This window comes from Xenopus laevis, chromosome 5L (genome assembly GCF_017654675.1).
Source record: "Xenopus laevis strain J_2021 chromosome 5L, Xenopus_laevis_v10.1, whole genome shotgun sequence".
Classification (NCBI taxonomy): domain Eukaryota; kingdom Metazoa; phylum Chordata; class Amphibia; order Anura; family Pipidae; genus Xenopus; species Xenopus laevis.
In genome coordinates, this window is record NC_054379.1 from 148514924 (window position 1) to 148540430 (window position 25507).

A 25507-nucleotide genomic window follows, 5' to 3' on the forward strand; every position below is an offset into this window, starting at 1 on the left:
TCACATTTTTAAAAACGATTGCCTGTTTCTCTGTGATAGTTAAAACAATACTTTGTACTTGATCCAAACTAAGATATAATTATCCTTATTAGATGTAAAACAATCCTATTGGGTTTATTTAATGTTTGAATTAATTTTAAGTAGATTGGAGATCCAAATTCCTTATCCAGAAAACCCCAGTTCCCAAGCATTCTGGACAACAGGTCCCATATGGCTGTTCCATTTAACATTTCTACAAAAAATGCTTTTTACACATGGGAAACTTAAAGAGCTGCAGTGCTTGTGTGTTAAACGACACCCCTCAGAACTCTTTTTGGCTGTTGGAGGATGCTGGGAGTTGTAGTTAACCAATGCCTGGAGGGCTGCAGATTTCTGACTGATTCATACATTTTTCAGATTAAAGGAAAGGGAGTCCACATGAGCCTGTGACTACATGCGGCTCAGAGGCATTCATCCTTCTTTTATTTTACAATTGTAAGCTGCTAGGCTGATTTGCATATGTATCAATATGATTTCCATAGCAAATGCCTCATTTCCATGCACGCTGGACAGGTTTTGTTGCAGACACAATCATTTAAAATAGCCTGGTTTGTTTATATCCTGTTCTTGCTACTCACCCTGCCTTGTTCCCATAGGATTGGCAGGGCTGCCTGTTTAACTGTTTAACTGGCAGTGCCATGGATCTCCTGGAATAGAGCTTTTATATACACCTTTGCTCAACATGAGCACAGTAAATAGGACTGTTTTGTTCTACTCCCCTTCTGCCCCTTTAAACAGCATAATTTGTTTAAAGGGGTGGTTCAGCTTTTACCTTTTATTTTTTTTAACTGGTCTTCATTATGAAATTTTATTTATTTATTAAAAATGTTTCCTTGTCTCTGTTCTAATAAAACAGTACCTTGCACTTGATCCCAAATAAGATATAATTAATCCTTATTGGAAGCAAAACCAGCCTATTGGGTTTATTTAATGTTTACATTATTTTCTAGTAGACTTAAAGGAAAACTAAACCCTAAAAATGAATATGGATAAAAATGACATATTTTATATACTGAACTTATTGCACCAGCCTAAAGTTTCAGCTTGTCAATAGCAGCAATGATCCAGGACTTCAAACTTGTCACAGGGGGTCACCATCTTGGAAAATGTCTGTGACACTCACATGCTCAGTGGGCTCTGAGCAGCTGTTGAGAAGCTAAGCTTAGGGGTGTTGCAAATTATCAAGCAGAAAATAAGGTTGGTCTGCAATATAAGCTGATGCTACAAGGCTGATTATTAAATTCTGATGCTAATTGCACTGGTTTCTGTGCTGCCATGTAGTAATTATCTGTATTAATTACTAATCAGGCTTATATTGTGACATTTTCTATGTGTACTGTATGTTGTGAGTGGGTCCCTATGCTCAGTAAGTGACAGCAGCACAGAGCATGTGCAGTGAATCAGCAAAGATGGGGAGCTACTGGGGCATTTTTACTGCTAAAGGGCTGTGGTTGCCTTGGGCTGGTATAGAAGCTCAAAACATAATATACAACATTTCTAGCTTGTTTCTTTAGTTAAGCTTTAGTTCTCCTTTAAGGTATGACTGAAAAGACACCTTATCCAGGAAACCCCAGGTCCTGAGCATTCTGGATAACAGGTCCCATACCTGTCTCTTTTGCCCTCCTTTTGGAACCATATTGGGCAAAGATCTGCAGTTTAGGCAGTAGCGATCCTAGAGGGGGGCGGCCCTGGTGCGTGACATGCAGCCGGGCCCTGCCCCCCTCCGTACGGCCCACATTTTCAATGGCGCGAGGGCTGCCAGGGGGGACCTGAGGGGGTCCGCTCACACCCCCTGCTCCCCCGGTAGTTCCGCCACTGACTTTAGGTGACCTGATTAAATGAGCACATCACTGTGCCTGGCCATCTTTAAGTGCCACAGATGCTCAATAAAACATGTACATCCAAGTCCTACTTCCTCTCTATGCCTTTATTTATCCAGAGTATTCTAAATCCCCAGGAGCTTTTAGTAGAGCAGTGAACACCAGTGTAAAAATGATTTGATTTGGAACACACTGGATAATGGGATTTGGAGATTTGCAGCATCGATTCTGCTTGCAAAACCTTTTTTATCTTGTGTCTGACCCTGCTGCCCAGCGGGCCCCTAACTAGCCTCTCTTATTGTATCAGCCAGTGTGGAGTCCTGAAAACCGCAGGTGATTGCCTCTGTGTGTGTGTGTGTGTATAGAACTGCAATCTGTCTTAACACCTCAAAAAGAAAACCCATTTACCAAAAAAAAAAATGAATTGGTTGCTGGGAAGCTTTGATTTAACTGGTGTGTGGTTTGATGTCAAAATACTTTGATCCCGGCAGGGGCTGTTAAGCAATCACTTGGCTTTTTTTTAAGGCATTGTGCTTCAATTCTCTGAAGATTTCTTTCCATGTGCTTGCTCCAGGTACACTAGAAAGGTTACAGCGAGGAAAAAAAGTGTTTGAAACCATTCTGCTGTGCAGAAAAGAAAAGATTCCCAACGTGTCGTATACATTAATACAACCTTTGTACTAAATGTTAGGTTTTTGCTTTCTTTAAAAGGACCACTAAACTTAAATATTAACGATTTTATTTTAAAACTTTCCTAACTTTTTTTTAAAGATAAAAGAGGAGTTGGAAGTTCATTTTGTAGGTTGTATACATACACTGTGCTTTAATATCATCTGTATATTCTGTATAACTGTATATTCCTGTTACGCAACCCGACCTGCAACTGCCTTATCTGCAACCCAATCCATGACCCACTGACCCCCAAGATATGCTGTCGCTGTGAACCCGGAAGTGACATCATCAGAAGTGGGACAACCCGCATCTATACTTGCACCCAAAAGTGCTACCCACAACCTGCAGGTTACCCACTTTTTTTACAGGTCACCTGCAGGTCCCCAACCCACTGCAGGAACTAGATATAGATATAGTGGAACTAGAAACATTTCCAAATATTATTATTATTTTTTTTTAGTTACTGCTGAAGTAAAAAAAATGGCATTTATAAAGCTTCAAAACGTTTCTAGTCAAGTTTGAGAGAAAGTGTTGCCAAGGTTCAACTGGAAATTATTGCTTTGTCGATTATTGGAAAGCTTGTAAGTTCTTTTTTCTTATTTAGTGATGTTACAAATGAAATATTTCCAATGCCAACAGTTCACAAACAGTACCATAATGTCAATTAAAATAAGAGATGTTCTTGAGTTAAATGCATGTGTATGTCAGTCTTCACTCTGTGTTTATAGGTTTGCAGTCATTTCTGCTTGAATATTTTATGTGAATTCAGTTTTATGAGCAGTTTGTGTATTTTTAGTGAATGGAAATTGTCAAAGGAAGTACTGTTCTGTGCCATTGTATATTAACCAAGCCAGGGTTCCCCTATGTCTAACGCTTACAGTAGACAGTCCACAGAGAGCTCTAACTTGCCTTCCAGTGTCAGCATGACAAAGAGTGGGTCAACTTCAATAAAGTGGCCAAATGGCACAGAGCAATGATTCACTGTAAAAAAATAACAGCAGGCATGTATCCTAAACTGCTAGAATTACCGGTACAGCAAGCCGTTCGCTATTATAATAATTTATTGTATCATGGTTCCAAGGACCTAGGCAGCAGTACAGTTGTACAGAGTATCTCTCTTATAAACTGTGATTGATTGAACCAAGTTCTACATCTGTATCTATAGAAGAAGACGTGTTTCAAAAGAGTAAAGGTGGCCATACACAGGCAGATAAAGCTGCCAATATCAGTCCTTTAGACCAATTCAGCTTATCTGCCTGTGTATGGTGGCTTCAGACGGGTCTTCCCGATCGATATCTGGCCACGATATTGATCGGGAAGGTTTAATTTTTCCGGCGACTGACCTGTAGGAGCCCATTGCTCCTCATAGTAATCCGATCGTTCGGCCCTAGGGCCGAATGTTAATTACCCCGATAAAGCCCTGCCGTTCGCGGGCATATCGTGGAAAGATCCGCTCATTTGGCAATGTCGCCAGACGAGCGGACCTCTTCGTGTATGACCAGCTTTAAGGTGGCCATAGATGTTACAATTACGGCCTTTCCTGTAAAAGATCTTTCCAGGAAAGATTGTTCGTTTCAACACACACGTGTAGAGCTGAATCGTCCGATATACAGGTAGAAACAATAGAATTCTACCTTTATCTGACGATTCAGCACTAACAATGGCCGATGTTCAGGTGCCTTTAAAGGCGCCCAATCAAAATTTTCTGGCCAGCCCGATCGACGTGCCGACCAACATCCAAGTCTTCTGCCGATATTGGTTGGCTCCTCTTCCACCAGACATGCACAGAATATCGTACGAATTTTGTTTCATATGATATTATTGGTGCTCTATGGCCACCTTTATGGTATGATCAATGATGCTCATATATCTGAGTGACTGAGGGTTTTTACTGTTTGCATTCTACCACAATAGGATAAAAGGTATTCGCAAAATCAAGCAGAAGTGTGACAGAGATAAGAGTGTACACGTAGTAGAGCAAACATGGTAGTTTTAAAAAGATATATTCTCAAGTTATAGCTGTCTCTGACTGTTAATATTATACTCTTGTGTGTTACTCTTCAGCTTCTGTCTACACTGATTTTAAATCAAATCCAAACGGGTAAAATATAATTTAGGAAACAGATATAAACAAACAAAGAAGCAAAGAGATGTCAAATACTGTTTCATGTACTGAATCAATCATTTTTGTATTCAAGTGATTTCTTAATAAGGTTTGGCTGAACACCAGACCAAATTCCTAATTTGTATATTCATAATTAAACAAAGGCAAAAAATTAGATTATCCGAGAATGAGTCACTTTCAGCCTTCTGATGCTTGAAAGTCACATGAAACTGTTTGGATTTGGTACAGCTGAACACTATAGATTTGGCAGAATACAAATCCTGGTCTCAAATTTGGCCAAATCCCAAACTGAATTTTGGATTTAGTACGGTATGTAGTTTTTTTTAGCAATATAAATACAAATGTATAATAAAAAAACAATGTCTGTCTGGAAAATTGAGTACTAAACTACTATATGAAATTAGATGATATGTTTACTACTCATGCCAAACTATTTGCAAAATATTTAGATTGACAAAATGGTTGCTATGGAAAATGATGGCAAATCACATGCATAAATGGTTGGGCCATCTGATAAACCATTTAATAGTAGTGGCACATGAGACTATATAGGGTGCTTTGGTGCCATATTTTCAGTCTAAAATTCGCTGCAATTAAATTACACCAAGTAGGATCACATGCAATTACCCCAAAATGTGCACAGTTATACCAAAATTGGAAATGCTAAGGGGCCGATTCACTAACTTCGAGTGAAGGATTCGAAGTAAAAAAAAACTACGAATTTCGAGTAGTTTTTTGTGCTCCTCTACTATCGAATTGGCGTAAATTCGCCTGAGTAGAATGATTCGAATAGATTGAGTGCAAAAATGCTGCGACTATTCGCCCATTCGATAATCGAAGTACTGTCTCTTTTAAAAATATTTCGACTGCCTACTTCCCCACCTAAAACCTACCGAATTGCTTTAAAAGCCTATGGGAAAGTCCCATAGGCTTGTTTTCCAAGTTTTTGATCGAATAAAAAGGCATTCGATTGAATGAAAATCCTTCGAGCAGTATTCGTTCGAGCGCCTATTCGCCTGGCGAATATTCGCCAATTCGACTATTCGCCAGCGCGTAAATTCGCCAGAATTGTCTATTCAATTCTATTCCCCAGTTGAATTTCGAGGGATTTAACCCCTCGAAATTCGACCCTTGATGAATTTGCCCCTTAATATCAGTTTACAGCATTTGAATATGTGCCTATTTTCCCCAATTTATATTGATGCATTTATTTATAACTGCTAAAATAACAATGCAACTAAAGGTGGCCATACACGGATAGATCCGCTCGTTTGGCGATGTCGCCAAACGAGCGGATCTCCCTCCGATATGCCCACCTTGAGGTGGGCAATATCGGGCTGATCCGATCGTGGGCCCTAGGGCCCAACGATCGGATCCTAGCGTTCGCCAAACGGGCGGTCGGATCGCGGGACCGCATCAACGAACAGATGCGGTCGCGATCCGACGGGATTTTTAACCCCATCCGATCGAGATCTGGCCGACTTTCGGCCAGATCTCGATCGGGGAAGCCCGTCGGGGGCCCCCATACACGGGCCAATAAGCTGCCGACACGGTCTGTCGGCAGCTTTTATCGGCCCGTGTATGGCCACCTTAAATCTGAAATAGATTATATGGTTCTGCTGGGATTGGATTTTGATCAGAAACCCTTGGTCTTTACCCATTCCTTTCCTATTGTGTTTCAGCAGTCAGTGTAGGAAAAATTAAAGTCTGAGAGGCTTTCTGGCATACTATGGAGCAGTGGGTAATAGGGAGCACCAGTCCATAGTTGGGCAATGCGGGACAAAAGCTGACATCAAGTTGGTTAGGTATGAACTTACTGAATAATGTAAAAGAGAAAGAGGAATGATGTCCACAGTAGTCATTATAATGACTAATTTAACGAGAATTACAGTTGCTGTGTAAGCATTTTCCCATTTCCACAACAATTGGGCCGTTGGACAGTCCTGATCTATAAATATTTCATATGAATAATAGCTTTAAATTATTAAAATCTGAAAAATAAATGAATGGCAGAAACACGTTGCATCTTACCCTTGGCTACTTTTGGCTGTAAGGTCTCGTGAGCAAGTCCCGTATAATCATTACTACACTATGGAACCTGTTATACAGAATGCGGAGTCTTCCAGATAATGGATCTTTGTGTAATTTGGATCTTCATACCTTAATTCTATTAAAATTGTGTAAACATTAAATAAACCCAATAGGCTGGTTTTTTTTCCAATAAGGATTAATTATATCTTAGTTTGGATTAAGTGCAATGTAATGTTTTATTATTACAGAGAAAAGGGAAATCATTTTTAAAAATTTGGATTATTTGGATAAAATGGAGTCTAGGTGAGATGGCCATTCTATAATTCGGAGCTTACTGTATAAAGGGTTTCTGGATAACCGATCCCATACCTGTACCATCATTAGTGCGTGGCTTTTGCTCATAACAAAATACATATGCATGTACAGGAAAGAAGTAATTGGCTGCACGGCTACAATCCTATGGAATCTTTTATTACGAATTTAAAAATTTTTAATAAAAAGCCACTCGGACGAGTGGTGAAACGTTTTCAATAAAATCTCTAAATATCCAGTTGCCTTTGACTTAGTTCTACTAGATACTGTATATTATTTCCTGGAGAACTGAGAATCTTCATAGACAATGAAAAGACGTTTGACTCCAAAACAGTTAAATATTGGAAATAATAAGAAATGTAGCACTATTTCAAAGGGGAGCTGGAGCCAGATTCCAGAAAGCTCACCCGTTCTCTTATCCATGTGTCAGAATCCTATGGTTTGAACAAAGCAACTTCTGGCACATGTATTATGATTTTTTTAGAATGTGCTGAAAATGTAAATTAAAAAAATAGTGGGTGTATGGCTACACTAATTGGGGACTCTCTCCTGGATGTCTAGACAGTGCACTCCCAGTTTATGTATAGCTGCTGCTTCAGGCACATGCATTGCTTAAGCTCTTCTGCTGACCCATTTAATAAGAACTGCACTGGAAAATGTTATCTTCTTGCCTCAATGTATTATCTTCAAATCAGAATAATGGCCAGATAAATCCATCTCGACTTAGACATGACGCACATGTTCATTCTGGAATCCTTTATCTCTTTTCCTGTGCATCTGTGTTACAGAATATTAAGGGATATTGGAGTGATATTTCTGTGTCGCAGGTTTTCATTGCTGCGGGATTTTTATTGCAGTTATTAGTCTTAAATATATCAAATTTATACATCATTCACATTAGTCTGTCTTAGCGGACTAAAGGTGGCCATACACGGAGAGATCCGCTCGTTTGGCAAAGTCGCCAACGAGCGGATCTCTCTCCGATATGCCCACCTTGAGGTGGGCAATATCGGGCTGATCCGATCGTGGGCCCTAGGGCCCAACGATCGGATCCTAACGAAGAGTAACGGGCGGTCGGATCGCAGGACCGCATCAACGAATAGATGCGGCTGCGATACGACGGGATTTTTCGTCCCATCCGATCGAGATCTGGCCGACTTTCGGCCAGATCTAGATCAGTGAAGCCCGTCGGGGGGCCCCATACACGGGCCAATAAGCTGCCGACACGGTCTGTCGGCAGCTTTTATCGGCCCGTGTATGGCCACCTTTAGATCCCTATCCGATTCACAGGCAGTGGGGTCAGTTTTATCAGGAGCCAATCAACCCGCCTGTGTGTCTTTTGGAATGTGAAAATCGGAGTACCTGGAAGATTTCCATAACAAGCACAGGGAAAATTAGGGGAGAGGTAACATGTGGCGGTTTTACGTTTTTAAAAAGCGTGGTCGAGCATAAATATGCCAATGAAACCACACACGCCTGTAGTGTCCCCAGCCTGTAGTTTTCTTTTTTACAACACGCATTTCTGTTTTTTCTCATTCCCCACAATTACACTCGGAAAAATTTTAGTAAACTTTTGAGAAAAAAAAGTAAAAGCAATTTACATGCAAAATGTAGCCATACTGATCGTCAATACACAGCGTAATTACGTCACCAGCATACAGTGCGGCAAATAAGTATATGTGCACTCCATCTTGAGAGAGTTTGGCCGCCATATTGTGAAGTGCATTACCCATAGAGCTCAATAATATGGCATTTCCTTGGTGTATTGGAGTTTCTGCTGAAAAATGCAAATTCTGGCAGATGTTGGCTCGCAAGAGCCCCGTGGAAATTGCTATAGTGTGGATTTCATTGTTTTCAATAGGGCTTAATTTTGTGTGTATTTATGCTCAGCTGCGCATTTTTAAAAACACACCCTTACTCCTTGTAGATAGTGCCCAGGCTGGGATTGAACCTAGGACCCCAGTGCTACCCACCATGTTTTTTGCAATGCTCTGCTCTCCATCTGTAGCTAATGTCGTATATATGAAGATTCGGTTACAAAGTTTAAAGAATAAAAACATGGCAAATGGCCATGTTGCTTAAAGGAACAGAAACACCAAACAATGAATGTGTAATTAACATATAATATACTTTTAGAATGCACTGGTAAAGGCTGTGTGTTTGCTTCAGAAACTCTACTATAGTTTATATAAATAAGCTGCTGTTTAGCCATGGGGGCAGCCATTCAAGCTGGAAAATAGGACAAAAGACACAGGTTACATAGCAGATAACTGATAAGCCTTGTAGAATAGACTGGTGTTTTATCTGTTATCTGCTACATAACCTGTGCCTTTTCTCCTTTTTCCATCTTGAATGGCTGCCCCCATGGCTACATAGCAGCTTATTTATATAATTAATGTAGTGTTTCTGAAGCAAACACATCAGTTTTACCAGTGCAGGGCAACACTGCTTATATTTGAATTACTTTGATACACTTTCAGTTTTTGGTGTTACTGTTGCTTTAACACTGATGGAGGCTGATTTCTGAACGTTTTCCCTAATGACTACAGGTCTCTGTTATTTAGCAGTTCAGCCATTGCACTTCTAAGAAAGAAAGGACTACTGGCTTTGAAATTGTTATGCCTTCCACTAATTTGGATCCAGTTCTTCCATTCTCCGTGCAACCAAGATGTTCTTCTAGTGCCTATAAAAATAGCCCAGCCGTGCAAATGGGATTCATTTGTGCAAAGATGTGCATGTGTCAGTGCGCTAATGTGCCCCGGCATCTTCAGCCATGTGACTTCTGCACTAAATCCTATTTAGCACGGATGGTTTCGGGTGCTCAAGTTACAATGAAGTTTATTGAGCTCATTTTCTACAGGCAAAATAAAATAATCAGGGGTGCTGCTTCTTCTTAAAGGAGAAGGAAAGGCTAAAACTAAGTAAGCTTTATCAGAAAGATCTATATAAATACATCAGTAAACCCTCAAAGTAATGCTGCTCTGAGTCCTCTGTCAAAAGAAACACAGCATTTATGTCCTTTTTTGTGTACACATGGGCTTCTGTATCAGACTTCCTGTTTTCAGCTTAAACCTCCAGGGCTAGGGCTTGAGCATGCTCAGTTTGCTCCCTTCCCCCCCATCTCTCCTCCCTACTGTAATCTGAGCCCAGAGCTATGAGTGAGCAGGGAGAGACTCATGCAGGAAGTAATGTCACACAAGCTAATATGGCAGCTGATATCCTAAACAAACAGAGCTTCTAGAGCTGTTTACTCAGGTATGGTAAAGCATTCTGCAGAATAAATAGTGTTATAGCTTGTAATATTGTGACAAATCTATTGGCAATAAACTGCTTCGGTAGCTTTCCTTCTCCTTTAAACCACCATTAGCAGGCTCCCATGTTTCTCAGTGTCGATGATGATCATGATTGCTGATTTATGCATTGCAATAGGGCAGCCTCCTTTTGTGTGTAAATTGCAAAATGCAATATTTTGTGAACTTAGCAAGTTAACACTGCTTCTACCCAGACTGATCACACATAAATGGATGTAATCTAAATCCTGTGATGATGTAATATACACAAGTCCTTCCATGTAGTATTGGGTTGTTATATGCCACTGAGGTTTCAGGTTCTTTTTACTGGGTGGGGTTTAGGGAAGTTTCATGGCAGGTGCTCAGAAATATTTTAAGGTCCTTATGACCTTAAGAACTATTTTTTTTTATTGTATGTTGCAGCTCTTTAACTTATAGCTGTTGAATCATGTCCTGTAGGGTGCACTTCTCTGGAAGAGTCCTCTGAATTTATTTGTAATTGTGGCCCCAATGATTTGGTCATGTGCCATTGTGTAATCATTTGTCTTTTGCATTTTCTGTTTTTCTAAAGCCCATGTGGAAAATGAGGAGCAGTACACTCAAGCACTGGAAAAATTCGGAAGCAACTGCGTTTGTAGGGACGACCCTGATTTGGGAACGGCCTTCCTCAAATTCTCTGTCTTCACCAAGGAGCTAACTGCACTTTTCAAAAACCTGGTAAGTAACATTGCCTTAGCTATACATGACCCCCCATGGAATAAATATTCAAAGGGGTGGCTCACCTTTTAGTATGTTGTAGAATTGTCAATTCTAAGCAACTTTTCAATTGGTCTTCATTATTTATTTTTTATAGATTTTTTTGCCTTTTACTTTTGACTCGTCACTGACCCAAACAAATGCTCTGTAAGGCTCCAAATGTATTGTCATTGCTACTTTATTACTCCTCTTTCTATTCGGGTCCTCTCCTATTCATATTCCAGTCTCTTATTCAAATCAATGCATGGTTGCTAGGGTAATGTGGACCCTAGCTACCAGATTACTGAAATTGCACACGGAGAGCTACTGAATAAAAATTCTAAATATCTCAAAAACCACAAATAATAAAGAATGAATACCAATTGCAAATTGTCTCAGCATATCACTCTCTACCTCATACTAAAAGTTAAAACAACCCCTTTAATGTGTATATTTAGATATATAGAAGCAGCATTTGTGACTCTTGTTTCTGTCCTTCTGTTAACAAACAGGTATATGCTTTTATGTTGAGCAACTGTGGCCATCGGCTGCCTCCAATTTTGTCCAATGAAAAGGAACATATTATTTAAATACACTGACCATATGTAAAGGTCCTCTTGCTTGCACTAATCATGCTTAAACTAACCCACAGCACAGTGTATTCAAAATAACCTGGAATGTTAACCAGATTCTCTGCATTTTCAGGGTTAAAATTTGATCTTTAGACGTACAGGTATGGGATCCATTATCCAGAAACCCATTATCCAGAAAGCTCTGAATTACGGAAAGGCCCTCTCCCATAGACTCCATTTTTATTCAAATAATCCGAATTTCTAAAAATGATTTGCTTTTTCTCTGTAATAATAAAACAGTCCCTTGTACTTGATTCCCAACTAAGATATAATTAATCCTTTTTGGAAGCAGAACCAGCCTATTGGGTTTATTTAACCTTTACATGATTTTCTAGTAGACTGTTTGTAAAGGTATTAAGATCCAAATTACAGAAAGATCCGTTATTCGGAAAGTCCCAGGCCCAGATAACAGGTCCCATACCTGTATGAGACCTGTTATCCATAATGATTGGGACCTGGGGTATTCTGGATAAGGGATCTTTCTGTAATTCAAATCAGCGTAAAGATCAGTTATATTTTAGTTGAGATTAAGTACAAGGTACTGTTTGATTATTACAGACAAAAAGGAAATCATTTTTAAAAAAAATTGGATTTTTTTTTAGGAGATTGCCATCTTGTAATTCAGAGCTTTCTTGGTAATGGGTTTCCGGATAATGGATCCCATACCTATATTTTCATTAATGTATCTGCAATAAGTATACTTTGTTGCAATAAGAAAGTATAGTAATTGTAATGACTTCCATTTTTTTAATTTGTCATGGAATGAGGAATTGAAAGTGCCAACACTAATGGAGATTTCACAGTTCAGTCACAGAATGATACTTCCCCTTTATGTTTCTGCTAGATGTATTGGTAAGCGGATCAGTTCTACATGTGGTGCAGCTTGCAGATCGGAACTGAATACCACTGTAATTTTGATTTCGACAGGAGATTAGCTGAGCTAACAATAATTCTTGATCAAGGAGTGTCACGCTCACATTCTTCAAGCTTGTTTTTACAATTCCCTGAACCTTTAGCAAAAAAGCTAAACATGCCAAGTGGGGCTCATAAACAAATACAGATGCTAAATGCTTTTGTGCAGCAGTCCATTGCAACCAATCTGCAATTTATTTTTATTCTAAGCATAATATTAATCAAAAGTTATAGCTGGTTGTTATTGGTTTCTGCTCTGCTGCAGTACTTATATAAATTGTACTTGTAATCTGGAAAGTTTCAATACAGGTGTAATTTTTAATGGTAGCATTTAATAAAGCCAAATGTAATATTTTTTTAATCAATCACTGTATGTTATGGATGCTGCAGATTGGGAAATGTACAATGGAGTCTGCAGACAGAGGAGATGACTTTGCTCCAGGTGGATGCTGTTGCTAGGAGAAACATAGCTTGGAGGTGGGTGTTGTAGCTAGGAGAACCATAGCTTGGAGGTGGATGTTGTAGGTAGGAGAACCATAGCTTGGAGGTGGATGCTGTTTCTAGGAGAAGCATAGCTTGCAGGTGCATGCTGTTGCTAGGAGAACCATAGCTTGCAGGTGCATGCTGTTGCTAGGAGAATCATAGCTTGCTGGTGGATGTTGTTGCTAGGAGAACCATAGCTTGCAGGTGGATGCTGTTGCTAGGAGAACCATAGCTTGCAGGTGGATGTTGTTGCTTGGAGAACCATAGCTTGCAGGTGGATGTTGTAGGTAGGAGAACCATAACTTGCAGGTGGATGTTGTAGGTAGGAGAACCATAACTTGCAGGTGGATGTTGTAGGTAGGAGAACCATAACCTGCAGGTGAATGTTGTAGGTAGGAGAACCATAACTTGCAGGTGGATGTTGTAGGTAGGAGAACCATAACTTGCAGGTGGATGTTGTAGGTAGGAGAACCATAGCTTGGAGGCGAATGTTGTAGGTAGGAGAACCATAGCTTGGAGGTGGATGCTGTTGCTAGGAGAACCATATCTTGCAGGTGCATGCTGTTGCTAGGAGAACCATAGCTTGCAGTTGGATTTTGTAGGTAGGAGAACCATAGCTTGGAGGTGGATGCTGTTTCTAGGAGAACCATAGTTTGCAGGTGCATGCTGTTGCTAGGAGAACCATAGCTTGCAGGTGCATGCTGATGCTAGGAGAACCATAGCTTGCAGGTGCATGCTGATGCTAGGAGAACCATAGCTTGCAGGTGCATGCTGTTGCTAGGAGAACCATAGCTTGCAGGTGTATGCTGTTGCTAGGAGAACCATAGCTTGCAGGTGGATGGTGTAGGTAGGCGAACCATAGCTTGGAGGTGGATGCCGTTTCTAGGAGAACCATAGCTTGCAGGTGCATGCTGTTGCTAGGAGAACCATAGCTTGCAGGTGTATGCGGTTGCTAGGAGAACCATAGCTTGCAGGTGGATGGTGTAGGTAGGCGAACCATAGCTTGGAGGTGGATGCTGTTTCTAGGAGAACCATAGCTTGGAGGTGTATGCTGTTGCTAGGAGAAACATAGCTTGCAGGTATATGCTGTTGCTAGGAGAACCATAGCTTGCAGGTATATGCTGTTGCTAGGAGAACCATAGCTTCCAGGTGGATGGTGTAGGTAGGAGAACCATAGCTTGGAGGTGGCTATTGTTGCTAGGAGAACCATAGCTTGGAGGTGGCTATTGTTGCTAGGAGAACCATAGCTTGCAGGTGGATACTGTTGCTAGGAGAATCGTAGCATGCAGGTGTATGCTGTTGCTAGGGGAACCATAGCTTGCAGGTGGATAGTGTTGCAAGGAGAACCATAGCTTGCAGGTGCATGCTGTTGCTAGGAGACTGATAAAATCCCAGTCAGGGTTTATCAGGCTTACTTTGTGGTATGTAGTTTCATGTGTGCATGCATGTTTAGAAAATAAACAAAGTTATGGCACTTAAGTCTGTGCAGAGAGATAGGAGGGCAAGTGTGCTGGCTGTAGTGATGTGCAGTTCAGGAAAAACTCAACCGATAGCCGACCCTAATCCGCAACACCATTTATTGCACCCGACCCTAACCCACAAAATGTTGCCATTGTAGGACTTGTGCTACACCCATACCCACATCTTCTCACTGTACACTCTGTACGTCTGTGCGTGCATCTACTTCCAAGACCGGAAATCTTCAGGAGCAGTGGAAGATTGTACTTCTCCAGTCTGACCTGTACCCAACCCAAATCTGCAGTTGTTGGCCAAATTTCATCACAAACCCTACAATAGGTGGTCAACCCACGGGTCTCTGCAGGTTTTGGGTCAACCCACACATCACTAGCTGGCATGTCTCTTTTTGTTGGCCACCGAAGTGGTTCTCCCTCCTTTCGTGTGTAATATATAGCACAGGGTGCAAATCTATTTATAGGGCTCCAGATTTGGGGACTCCCTGTTTTTTAGCTTCCCAGCTGGTTTCTTGTGGATCCTTGTGGACTAATAATCATGGCAAAAGGACAATGAGCAGCAGATTTCATACTTCTTATCCGTATGTTTAAGGGAAATGTGCTGACCGTTCCATTAGCCTGACAGTGAAATATGACTTCTGTGTTTACATAAGAGACCAGCAGTATGGAATTAGCAGGAAATTGGCTTTGTTATTGCTTTTAATGCTGAATATATACTCTTCGTGTTTGTAGCTCTTAAAGGGGACAAGTATGTTAAAATTCCATTGATACCGAGAACTGTGCTGAAGACCTTTATTTTTGTTGGTGCTTCAGAAATGCCCCATGAAATTATTTCCTGATAAGCATTTGTTATCGTGTTGTATTATGTTCTAATATAGATTCATAAATAAGTCCAGTAAAAGCAGGGAGCACTCAGGTGGGTAGAGCCAAGCTCTCCTGACACAGGTAGCATTTATGTCTGTGCATCGGCCAAGCTAATGATCTGCTGCTGCCAAGCAATGTTCCTAGGCACTAATTAACTGCACACTTTTCTGTGTTTGGGCCTGGGCTGAAAGTTTGTTAATGGCAGCTAACTGGGCTGCTGGGGCATGATTAAAGGAAAACATTACCCCCAAAATGAATATTTAAACAGTAGATAGTTTATATCATATTAAGTGGCATATTAAAGAATCTTACCAAACTGGAATATATATTTAAGTAAATATTGCCCTTTTACATCTCTTGCCTTGAACCACCATTTCTTGATGGTCTGTGTAACTGTAGCAGGAAGTAGTGTGGAAGCAAAAGACAGAACTCTGTCTGTTAATTGGCTCATGTGACCTAATATGTATGGTTTGTTTGTGTGCACCGTGAATCCTAGGATCCCAGGGGGCGGCCCTTACTTTTTAAAATGGCAATTTTCTATTTAGGATTACCCAATGGCACATACTACTAAAAAAGTATATTATTGTGAAAATGGTTTATTTACATGAAGCAGGTTTTTACATTTGAGCTTTTTATGCAATATATTTTTTATAGAGACCTACATTGTTCAGGGCTATATTTTTCCTTTAAGAAACTCCCACTGATTAGATTGGTCTGGTCATGCCTGCAGGGCAAAGTCTTTATCATTTGCCCTTAAAGGGATCCTGTCATCGGAAAACATGTTTTTTTCAAAACGCTCAGTTAATAGTGCTACTCCAGCGAAATTCTGCACTGAAATCCATTTCTCAAAAGAGCAAACAGATTTTTTTTATATTCAATTTTGAAATCTGACATGGGGCTAGACATTTTGTCAATTTCCCAGCTGCCCCAAGTCATGTGACTTGTGCCTGCACTTTAGGAGAGAAATGCTTTCTGGCAGGCTGCTGTTTTTCCTTCTCAATGCAACTGAATGTGTCTCAGTGAGACATGGGTTTTTACTATTGAGTGTTGTTCTTAGATCTGCCAGGCAGCTGTTATCTTGTGTTAGGGAGCTGTTATCTGGTTACCTTCCCATTGTTCTTTTGTTTGGCTGCTGGGGAGGAAACGGAGGGGGTGATATCACTCCAACTTGCAGTACAGCAGTAAAGAGTGATTGAAGTTTATCAGAGCACAAGTCACGGGGCAGCTGGGAAATTGACAATATGTCTAGCCCCATGTCAGATTTCAAAATTGAATATAAAAAAAATCTGTTTGCTCTTTTGAGAAATGGATTTCAGTGCAGAATTCTGCTGGAGCAGCACTATTAACTGATTTATTTTGAAAAAAAAATTATTTCCCCCATGACAGTATCCCTTTAAATTTCTTTTGGCTCGCCGTTTTCCTTACAGTTTGGCATCTACAATCCTGGCAGCAGCCTGTGAGTATCCCAACCCAGAAATACAAAATCTGTCATTGATCTTCTGTAACTTTCCTGCCAGTGGCATAGATTCTGCATGATGTAAAGGTTGCTAGAGGAAAATAATTATCATATAATATTTACAGGAAGGGTAAAGGTTCACTAATGCACTATTTCCCTGCTGAATTGTGCAGACTACAGGGAATTATCGATGCCGCCATATTGTTATGTTATATTTTGTCCCATGCTTTGAGAAAATGGAGGTTGTTTCTGCTCCAGCTATAGGTTGCAGATATAACCTGTGAAGCTCAGCAATTGGCTAATTCTGACCAATGATACACACAATGCACAGATCAAGCCACAGTCTTTTTTATTTTTTTTGTAAGGATATTATAACACAGTAGGTGGGCTTTGAGAAGTAATCAGGGAGGTGGTGGCCAATCATTCAAACAGGCTAGAAATTCAGTAGCCCTAAAACATCCATGATGATGGTAACTACATTATCTTCCCATATTTAAAATCATGTTAGGCAATTTTAGGGTTAGTTCACACGAGGAGATTCGGGGAGATTTTGTTGCCTGGCAACTAATCGCCTCGTCTTCTGAGCAACGATCTCCCCGAACCCGATCTCCCATAGGCTATAATGAAAAGTCGCCTGCACTAATGCACATGCGGCGATGCGTTTTCCATAGTCACCCGAACGCTGAGGCAATTCAGGGAGATAGTGGCTCAGAAGACGAGACGAAAATTTCCCCAAATATCCTCGTGTGTCCTTACCCTTAAGTGCTACTGGGGCATCTTCTGAGGCACTGATCTTCACTGCTAAAGAACTGTGGTCTGGTATAGAAGCCTAAACTATGCTGTAACATGTCTATACTAATTCTTTGTTGAACTATATTTCTCCTTTAAATAAGGCAACATATTTTCAGTTCCTCAGAATGGGACGTTGCTGCCTAAGGGGATGGGTGCTTTGATCTTTGCAATAGGTGCAATATATAGTCATTCACATTTCAATGTTTTAAGCTGACAAATACCAAGGGAAAATTAAAACATGAAGGCAAAGTCGCCACTTAAATGCAACCAACAGTAGAATCTGACCTACAAGGTGTGTATTGGGTTTTAAAAGAGAAGTAACATTTTTTAGGGGTCTAATTACAATAGATTCATCTACTTTGCTAGTGAACCTCACCTTTTTTTCTACAGCATTTGACTCATGCAAAGTTTATGAATCTACAGCATTACAAATTATTTGTGCTAATTTCATTATTATGAAAATAATTTCACATGTGTGTGTTTTCTTTCCCCAGGTGCAGAACATGAATAACATCATCACATTTCCACTTGACAGCTTACTGAAGGGAGATCTCAAGGGGGTGAAAGGGGTATGTAACTGATTTACTATCCTTTTATTTTAATATGGGATAACCTATTCCATAGCTGAGAAATTTTGCATCATTCTTACAGTCCCTTCCCCAGTGGAGTTTACAATCCCTATCACACACACTATGGTCACTTTCACAGAAGCTAATTAAAGAGGTAGTATACACCTTCAACATGAGGAAAATAAATAGATCTATTGCTAAAGATACATTCTCCCTATTCTTTTAAAATATATGCATATTTCATTACTTATTTGCATGTATATTTTTTGCATTACAAGGGCTAGTCCACACGAGGAGATTGTGTCGCCTGGCGACTAATCGGCACGTCTTTTGCGCGACTATCTCCCCGAACGCAGTGATGCGTTTTCAATAGTTGCCCAAAGGGCAACTTTGGGCGACTATTGAAAACGCATTGCCGCGTGTGCATTAGCGCAGGCGACTTTGCGTTGTAGCCTATGGGGAAAAACTACGAGGCAGTTCGGGGAGATAGTCGCGCAAAAGACGTGGCGATTAGTCGCTATGCGACAAAATCTCCCAGAATCTCCTTGTGTGGCCTTACCCTAAAGCTGTAACAAAGCATTATTTTCCTTTAACAATTCTAAACCTTACCAAGAATTCATTGAATTTAACTAGAGATGCTGGACTGTGTATAAGCAACCCCCTCAATTCACGGTTCATTGTGACTCTTTTGGCTTACAGAAATCCATTATGCACTCTAGGAATCTATCAACCTTGCAAGAACCAAACATGCAGTATTTTCGGTTTAGCTCAAGAAATAATAAAAACCATAGACCTAAAGGAAACGTATGTTCAGCACAAGCCTTATTCATTGAGTTATGTTGAACAAAAGGTATACTGTTCCTTTAAAGGAGAAGGAAAGGTTAAAACTAAGTAAGCCTTATCAGAAAGGTCCATCTAAATATACCAGTAAACCCGCAAAGTAGTGCTTCTCTGAGTCCTCTGTCAAAAGAAACACTGCATTTCTTTCCTTCTATTGTGTACACATGGACTTCTGTATCAGACTTCCTGCCTTCAGCTTAAACCTCATTGCCCTGGGCAAGAGCATGCTCAGTTTGCTCCTCTTCCCCCCTCCCTCCCTTCTCTACTGTAATCTGAGCCCAGAGCAGGGAGAGACTCAGGCAGGAAGTGATGTCACACCACATTTATACTGCAGCTCCTATCCTAAACAAACAGAGAGTTTCTATAGCTTTTTACTTAGGTATGGTAAAACATTCTACAGAATAAATATAGCATTCTAGCTTGCACTATTGCAGCTAATCTATTGGCAATAAAATGCCTCCATAGCTTTCCTTCTCCTTTAAGCAATTACTTTCATAGATTTATTTGTAGGAAAGTGATAGGGCCCATCTTTTTTTATTAAGGTAGCCCTGGCAAAGGTATGCAGTGGAATATATCACAGTATTTTGCCATTATGTTGGTTAACAGACAATGTTTGAAACCAACAATTGTCTCCCTGTGTGAGATAGTTTTGACTTACAAGGCTTCTTGAAACATCTTTACCACATTCAATTCACTCTATGGAACTGATGACCATACATGTTTTTACAGTCTTTTCAAGTAGAATTACACAAGAGATGCTTGTATAGAGATGTATTTTCCAAATGTAAGCAACCAATGGGTATTATACATAATTATGCATAATTATTATGTGTAGATATAAAGCCATTGCATGGCAATATTTTCAATGTCTTTTTTTTTTAATTTGCTTATCAGGAATTGAAAAAGCCTTTCGAAAAAGCCTGGAAAGATTATGAAACTAAAGTGTAAGTGATACATTTTCTAAGTTTATATCATAGAATTATCTTTGCATGTACTTTATAATTTTGCCATTAAAATATTTTCTGATGCTTTTTCATTACCTATCAGATACCCCAAGTTTCACTATAAGGGGGGCTGCCGTTTTTGTGCTGCAATAGCCTGTTAGCATCAGAAACTCTGACTGACAGGTTAAAAAGGGACAGTCAGGTTTAAGAACAAAAGCAAACCTATCTGTGAAAAATGATCAACATGACCTATAGGTAACTTTAGGGCAGAGCCACACGCTCAGATTCAGGGAGATTTGTCACCCAGCGACAAATCTCCTCTTCTTATATCCCCGAACTGCCTCCCGCCGGCGATTTACATTGTAGCTGGCGGAGGCAGTTTGTTTTCCGAAGTTGCCTCACAAGGAAACTTCGGGCGACTTCAGAAAACGAAGCACCCCGAGTGCCATCCCGCGGGCGATGTAGATTCTAGCTGGCGTTAGGCAGTTCGAGAAGATTAGTCGCTCCAAAGAAGAGGCGATTTATCGCCGGGCGACTAAATCTCCCCGATTCTGAGCATCTGTCTGTGCCCTTGTTACATTAACATTTCAAACAGTGGTTGATTCATGTCAGTATGACTTTATTATTATTATTATTATTATAATGATGCCTAATATTAATATCTTAACAGTATGGACAAGATGCAGAAAACTCATAGTATATTTTAGAGACCGGAAGTATATAGCTGATACAGGTACGGAACCTGTTATCCAAAATGCTTGGGACCTGGGGGTTTTATGGATAAGGGATCTTTCTGTAATTCGGAACTTCATCCCTTAAGTCTGCCTAAAATCATTTAAACATTAAATAAACCCAATAGAATTGTTTTGCCACCAATAAGGATCAATTATATCTCAGCTTGAACTCAAGTACAAGGTACTATTTTATTACGTGGCAAAAGGAAATAGATTTTAAAATTTTAAATTACTTAAATAAAATAGAGTCTATAACGGGTTTCCAGATAACGTGTCCCGTACCTGTATATTGGACTCTGAGATGATGTATTTCTATATTCTGGAAGCTATATTTCAGCAGTAGGGGAGCAGTTGCATATTGATATGAAGACACTGGGATAGTTCTTGCAGGCAGGGGCACAGTCTAAGCACAGCACCATAAATCAGTTGACTGTAGCTGTTTGCAGGGTATTGCCCAGGGATTTGCAGTGTTCCTTGAGTGAATGTGAAACAACTGCACGTCACTGGTGTCTGATACCAACTATCATCTGCTGGTATACTTAGTAACCTGACACGTCAAAAGCCCCGCTGGTACATGACCTGATGGCAGTGAAAGCAGTTAACACTATTGTTCTATAATACATTTGTAATGCATGTTTTCCCAAAATTATAAATCAGTCTGCTATCCAAATGCAGACATTGAACTGGACCATTGCAAAAGGTTATTTTACAAGTCTGTTCATATGTTCTGGAAAAAAATATATGACATTGTAGCGTTTTTCCTAAAAGTGACTGAACACAGACATATTGGGCAGTTTGGCTGATAACTATTGGTGCATCCTGGGCACAATGGTACACAATCTGTATTCTTATCAAACCTCTGCAAGCCTATCTAGCCTGAAAATAATTTACCTATGTATTTGGATGTGAGGGGGGTAACCCTTCTCTATTGGAAGGAATATCAGATTGGAAAGTGGCCTATTGGCTCGAATAAGAAGATCGATATATGGTTGGTCAGATTATATACCATAATTTCTGTTTTAGAAGATTCAATTTAAAATAGTCCTATACAAGAGAAAACACTTCATTCTCCTTCTTGAGGCTGAATATATCTTCCAATTTATGTATAAGTTCTGTGATATGTAAAAAGACTGAAGCAGAACTGTAACCTATACAGGTATCGGACCTGTTATCCAGAATGCTCAGAAACCTGGGGTTTTCCAGATAACCGATCTTTCTGTAATTTGCATCTTCATACAGAGATACAGAGGTAAGGCGTTCGGGGAGATTGGTTGCCGTAAAGACGAGGCGATTAGTCGCCAGGCGACTAAATCTCCTCGAATCGCCCAGCGTGCCCCTACCCTTAAACATTTGGTTTATTTGGATAAAATGGAGTTTATGGGAGACAGCATTCCCGTAATTCTGAGCTTTATGAATAATGGGTTTACGGATAACGGATCCTATACATGTACTATCATTTATTTATTCATTTTCTTAATGCAGGACCAAAATTGAAAAGGAGAAGAAGGAGCATGCCAAGATGCATGGTATGATCCGCACTGAGATCAGTGGGGCTGAAATTGCTGAGGAAATGGAGAAAGAAAGACGTGTGTTCCAGCTCCAGATGTGTGAGGTAACAACCCTTTACTTGTTAACAAAAAGAACTGAATGTGCAGTATGATGGATACAAGATAAAGCCATTATGTTAGAACGATCAACCCCATGCACCTTTGAAACTACACCTTTCTGGAACACTTTGTATCAGATATGTTTATGGCATTATCCTGTGTTAAAGGGGCATTAGACATTTTGATTTGCACTTAGTAAAGCTAAGCAACATTCTGCCACCTGAGTTTGTCCATTGGAGCTTAGCGTTCACGTCTATAGGTGACCCTGAACAGAAAGACCCGTATGTAGCCCACAATGGCAAAATGTTTTAGTCAAAGGGAATGTCAACCGAAAAATATGTTTTTTACCTAATGAAAGAAAACATAATTCTAAGCTACTCGCATTACAAATGTTCTATAGCAGGTCTTGGAACTTCAAGGTGACTTGTACTATTCTTAAACAGTCTATCACACGAAAGCCATAAGTAACCAATACATTATAGGTCAATGAAATAAATATATATATATATATATATATATATATATATATATATATATATATATATATATATATATATATATATATATAAATGTGTATATATAATAAAAATATAACAGCAACATAAGGTAGGCTTATTTTTCGTAGTTTTTGTGTTTTATAATGTACACATATAAATATCCGATGTCTCATAAGGTCATACACTGCCACACACTGACTAACCTCGGGTTTATCTATCCAATTGGTCAGTGGGGTAAAATGATTAATATTGTTTGATTAAGACAGTGATCCCCAACCAGTAGCTCGTGAGCAACATGTTGCTCTCCAACCCCTTGGATGTTGCTCCCAGTGGCCTCAAAGCAGGTGATTATTTTTGAATTCCAGGCTTGGAGGCAAATTTTGGTTGTAAAAAAAAACAGGTGCACTACCAAACAGAGCCTCAATGTAGGTTGACAATCCACATAGGGGCTCGCAAGTGGCCAATCACAGCACTTATTTGGCACCCCAAGAACATTTTTCATGCTAGTGTTGCTCCCCAACTCCTTTTTCTTCTGAATGTTGCTCACTGGTGAAAAAGGTTGGAGATCCCTGGATTAAGACATCCATGGGAATGGCAAGAATAAATCTGTGCTGATAATCCAGCACTGCATGAGTTAAAATATATATATTTTTTATTCTGAATCTTTTCCAAGGTCATTTTGTGTTTATATAGGACACAGAGCATTAATAAGTATTTTTTCTAGCAGATAATATTTTTATCCTGGATAATCAGAGAGCTGGTTATGTAATATATGCCTACAGCACAGGCTTTATCAGATTTCAGTACATTCGCTGTGACCTTAGCTGAGCAATGCAACTCTTGGCTTATTTATTGCCATTATTTCAACCGTCCTGAGGGAGTCGTAGACCCTCTGCTTATTCCTCTGTTCATTTTGTTTATCCATGCGGCAACTGCAACGGGGAATCATTAAACTTAAGGGTTACATGCAATACGTTGAAAACCGACATGTCATACATATGGTTAAACACGTGTATATGCACACATAGATGCAAATATGCTCACGACACACGTCACACAAGTTAAAATTGTGTTCGCAGTGCACGTGTCAATTAAAATGACAATATGATAGATTATAATGCATTTCACAACCCCAACATTGATTTGAACATACATCAAATGCTAGAAAATGTTGCATGTTTAAAATGCAACCAACTTAATGCGCTATGATGAACATTAATATGTTTCCCTAAATTTACTTTATCCAGAATGCTCGGGACCTGGGGTTTTCCAGATGATGGATCTCTCTGTAATATGGATCTTCATACCTTAAGTCTACTAAAAAATCTTTTAAACGTAAAATAAAGCCAATAGGCTGGTTTTGCTTCCAATAAGGATTAATGGTGTCTTAGTTGGGATCAAGTACAAGGTACTGTTTTATTATTACAGAGTAAAGAGAAATAATTTTTAAAAATTTGAATTATTTGAATAAAATTGAGTCTATGGGAGATGGTCTTGTCGTAATTCTGAGCATTCTGGATAATGAGTTTCCAGGTAACAGATCCCATACATGTATTGCTGAATTTATGCAATTTAAAAAGCAGCATTAAAAATACATCTCTGATATATGAAACTCAGACATAGCCTTGTGCGCTTTTCACTTGACATTGCCCATTAGGCCAGAGGTGGCACAAAGCTGCTGAGAGGCTATAAATTATGTATGAGTGTTAGCTTAGTGCTCTCACAGACCCACAATATATTGTATCATATTGTGCCTATTACCTCAGTTCTGCTCAGTGTCTGACAGACTGGCAAACTGAACTTCAAAAACACAGGATTCTTAGCGTATTCTGCAACCCCCTTACATTTGCAAGGTTTGTATGGGATCTGTTATCTGGACTGCTTGCAACCTGAAGTTTTCTGGATAAGGTTTTTTTCTGTAATAAGGATCTGCATACCTTTAAGCGTACTAAAAAATATTTAAACATGAAAAAAAACCCTGAAAGGATTATTTGGCAACCAATAAGGATTTATGGAGCCTAGCTACCTTTAAAGGGATCCTGTCATCGGAAAACATTTTTTTTCCGAAACGCATCAGTTAATAGTGCTACTCCAGCAGAATTCTGCACTGAAATCCATTTCTCAAAAGAGCAAACAGATTTTTTTATATTCAATTTTGAAATCTGACATGGGGCTAGACATTTTGTCAATTTCCCAGCTGCCTCTGGTCATGTGACTTGTGCCTGCACTTTAGGAGAGAAATGCTTTCTGGCAGGCTGCTGTTTTTCCTTCTCAATGTAACTGAATGTGTCTCAGTGGGACATGGGTTTTTACTATTGAGTGCTGTTCTTAGATCTACCAGGCAGCTGTTATCTTGTGTTAGGGAGCTGCTATCTGGTTACCTTTCCATTGTTCTTTTGTTTGGCTGATGTACTTGCAGTACAGCAGTAAAGAGTGATTGAAGTTTATCAGAGCACAAGTCACATGACTTGGGACAGCTGGGAAATTGACAATATGTCTAGCCCCATGTCAGATTTCAAAATTGAATATAAAAACATCTGTTTGCTCTTTTGAGAAATGGATTTCAGTGCAGAATTCTACTGGAGCAGCACTATTAACTGATTCGTTTTGGAAAAAATGTTTTTTCCTATGACAGTATCCCTTTAAGTACAAGGTACTGTTTTATTATTACAGGGGCAAAG

General features: G+C 39.7%; 1 protein-coding gene across 7 annotated transcripts in view; it reads left to right on the top strand.

Annotated features, from left to right (window-relative positions):
- The window catches only part of asap2.L (ArfGAP with SH3 domain, ankyrin repeat and PH domain 2 L homeolog), a 150936-nt gene that overhangs the window by 51601 nt on the left and 73828 nt on the right, over nt 1-25507 (top strand). For all 7 annotated transcript variants that reach the window (XM_041562151.1, XM_018261827.2, XM_041562148.1 and 4 more), the window contains 4 exon segments: nt 10861-11006; nt 18130-18204; nt 19939-19988; nt 22205-22334. In XM_041562151.1, coding sequence (XP_041418085.1) covers nt 10861-11006; nt 18130-18204; nt 19939-19988; nt 22205-22334 — 401 coding nt within the window.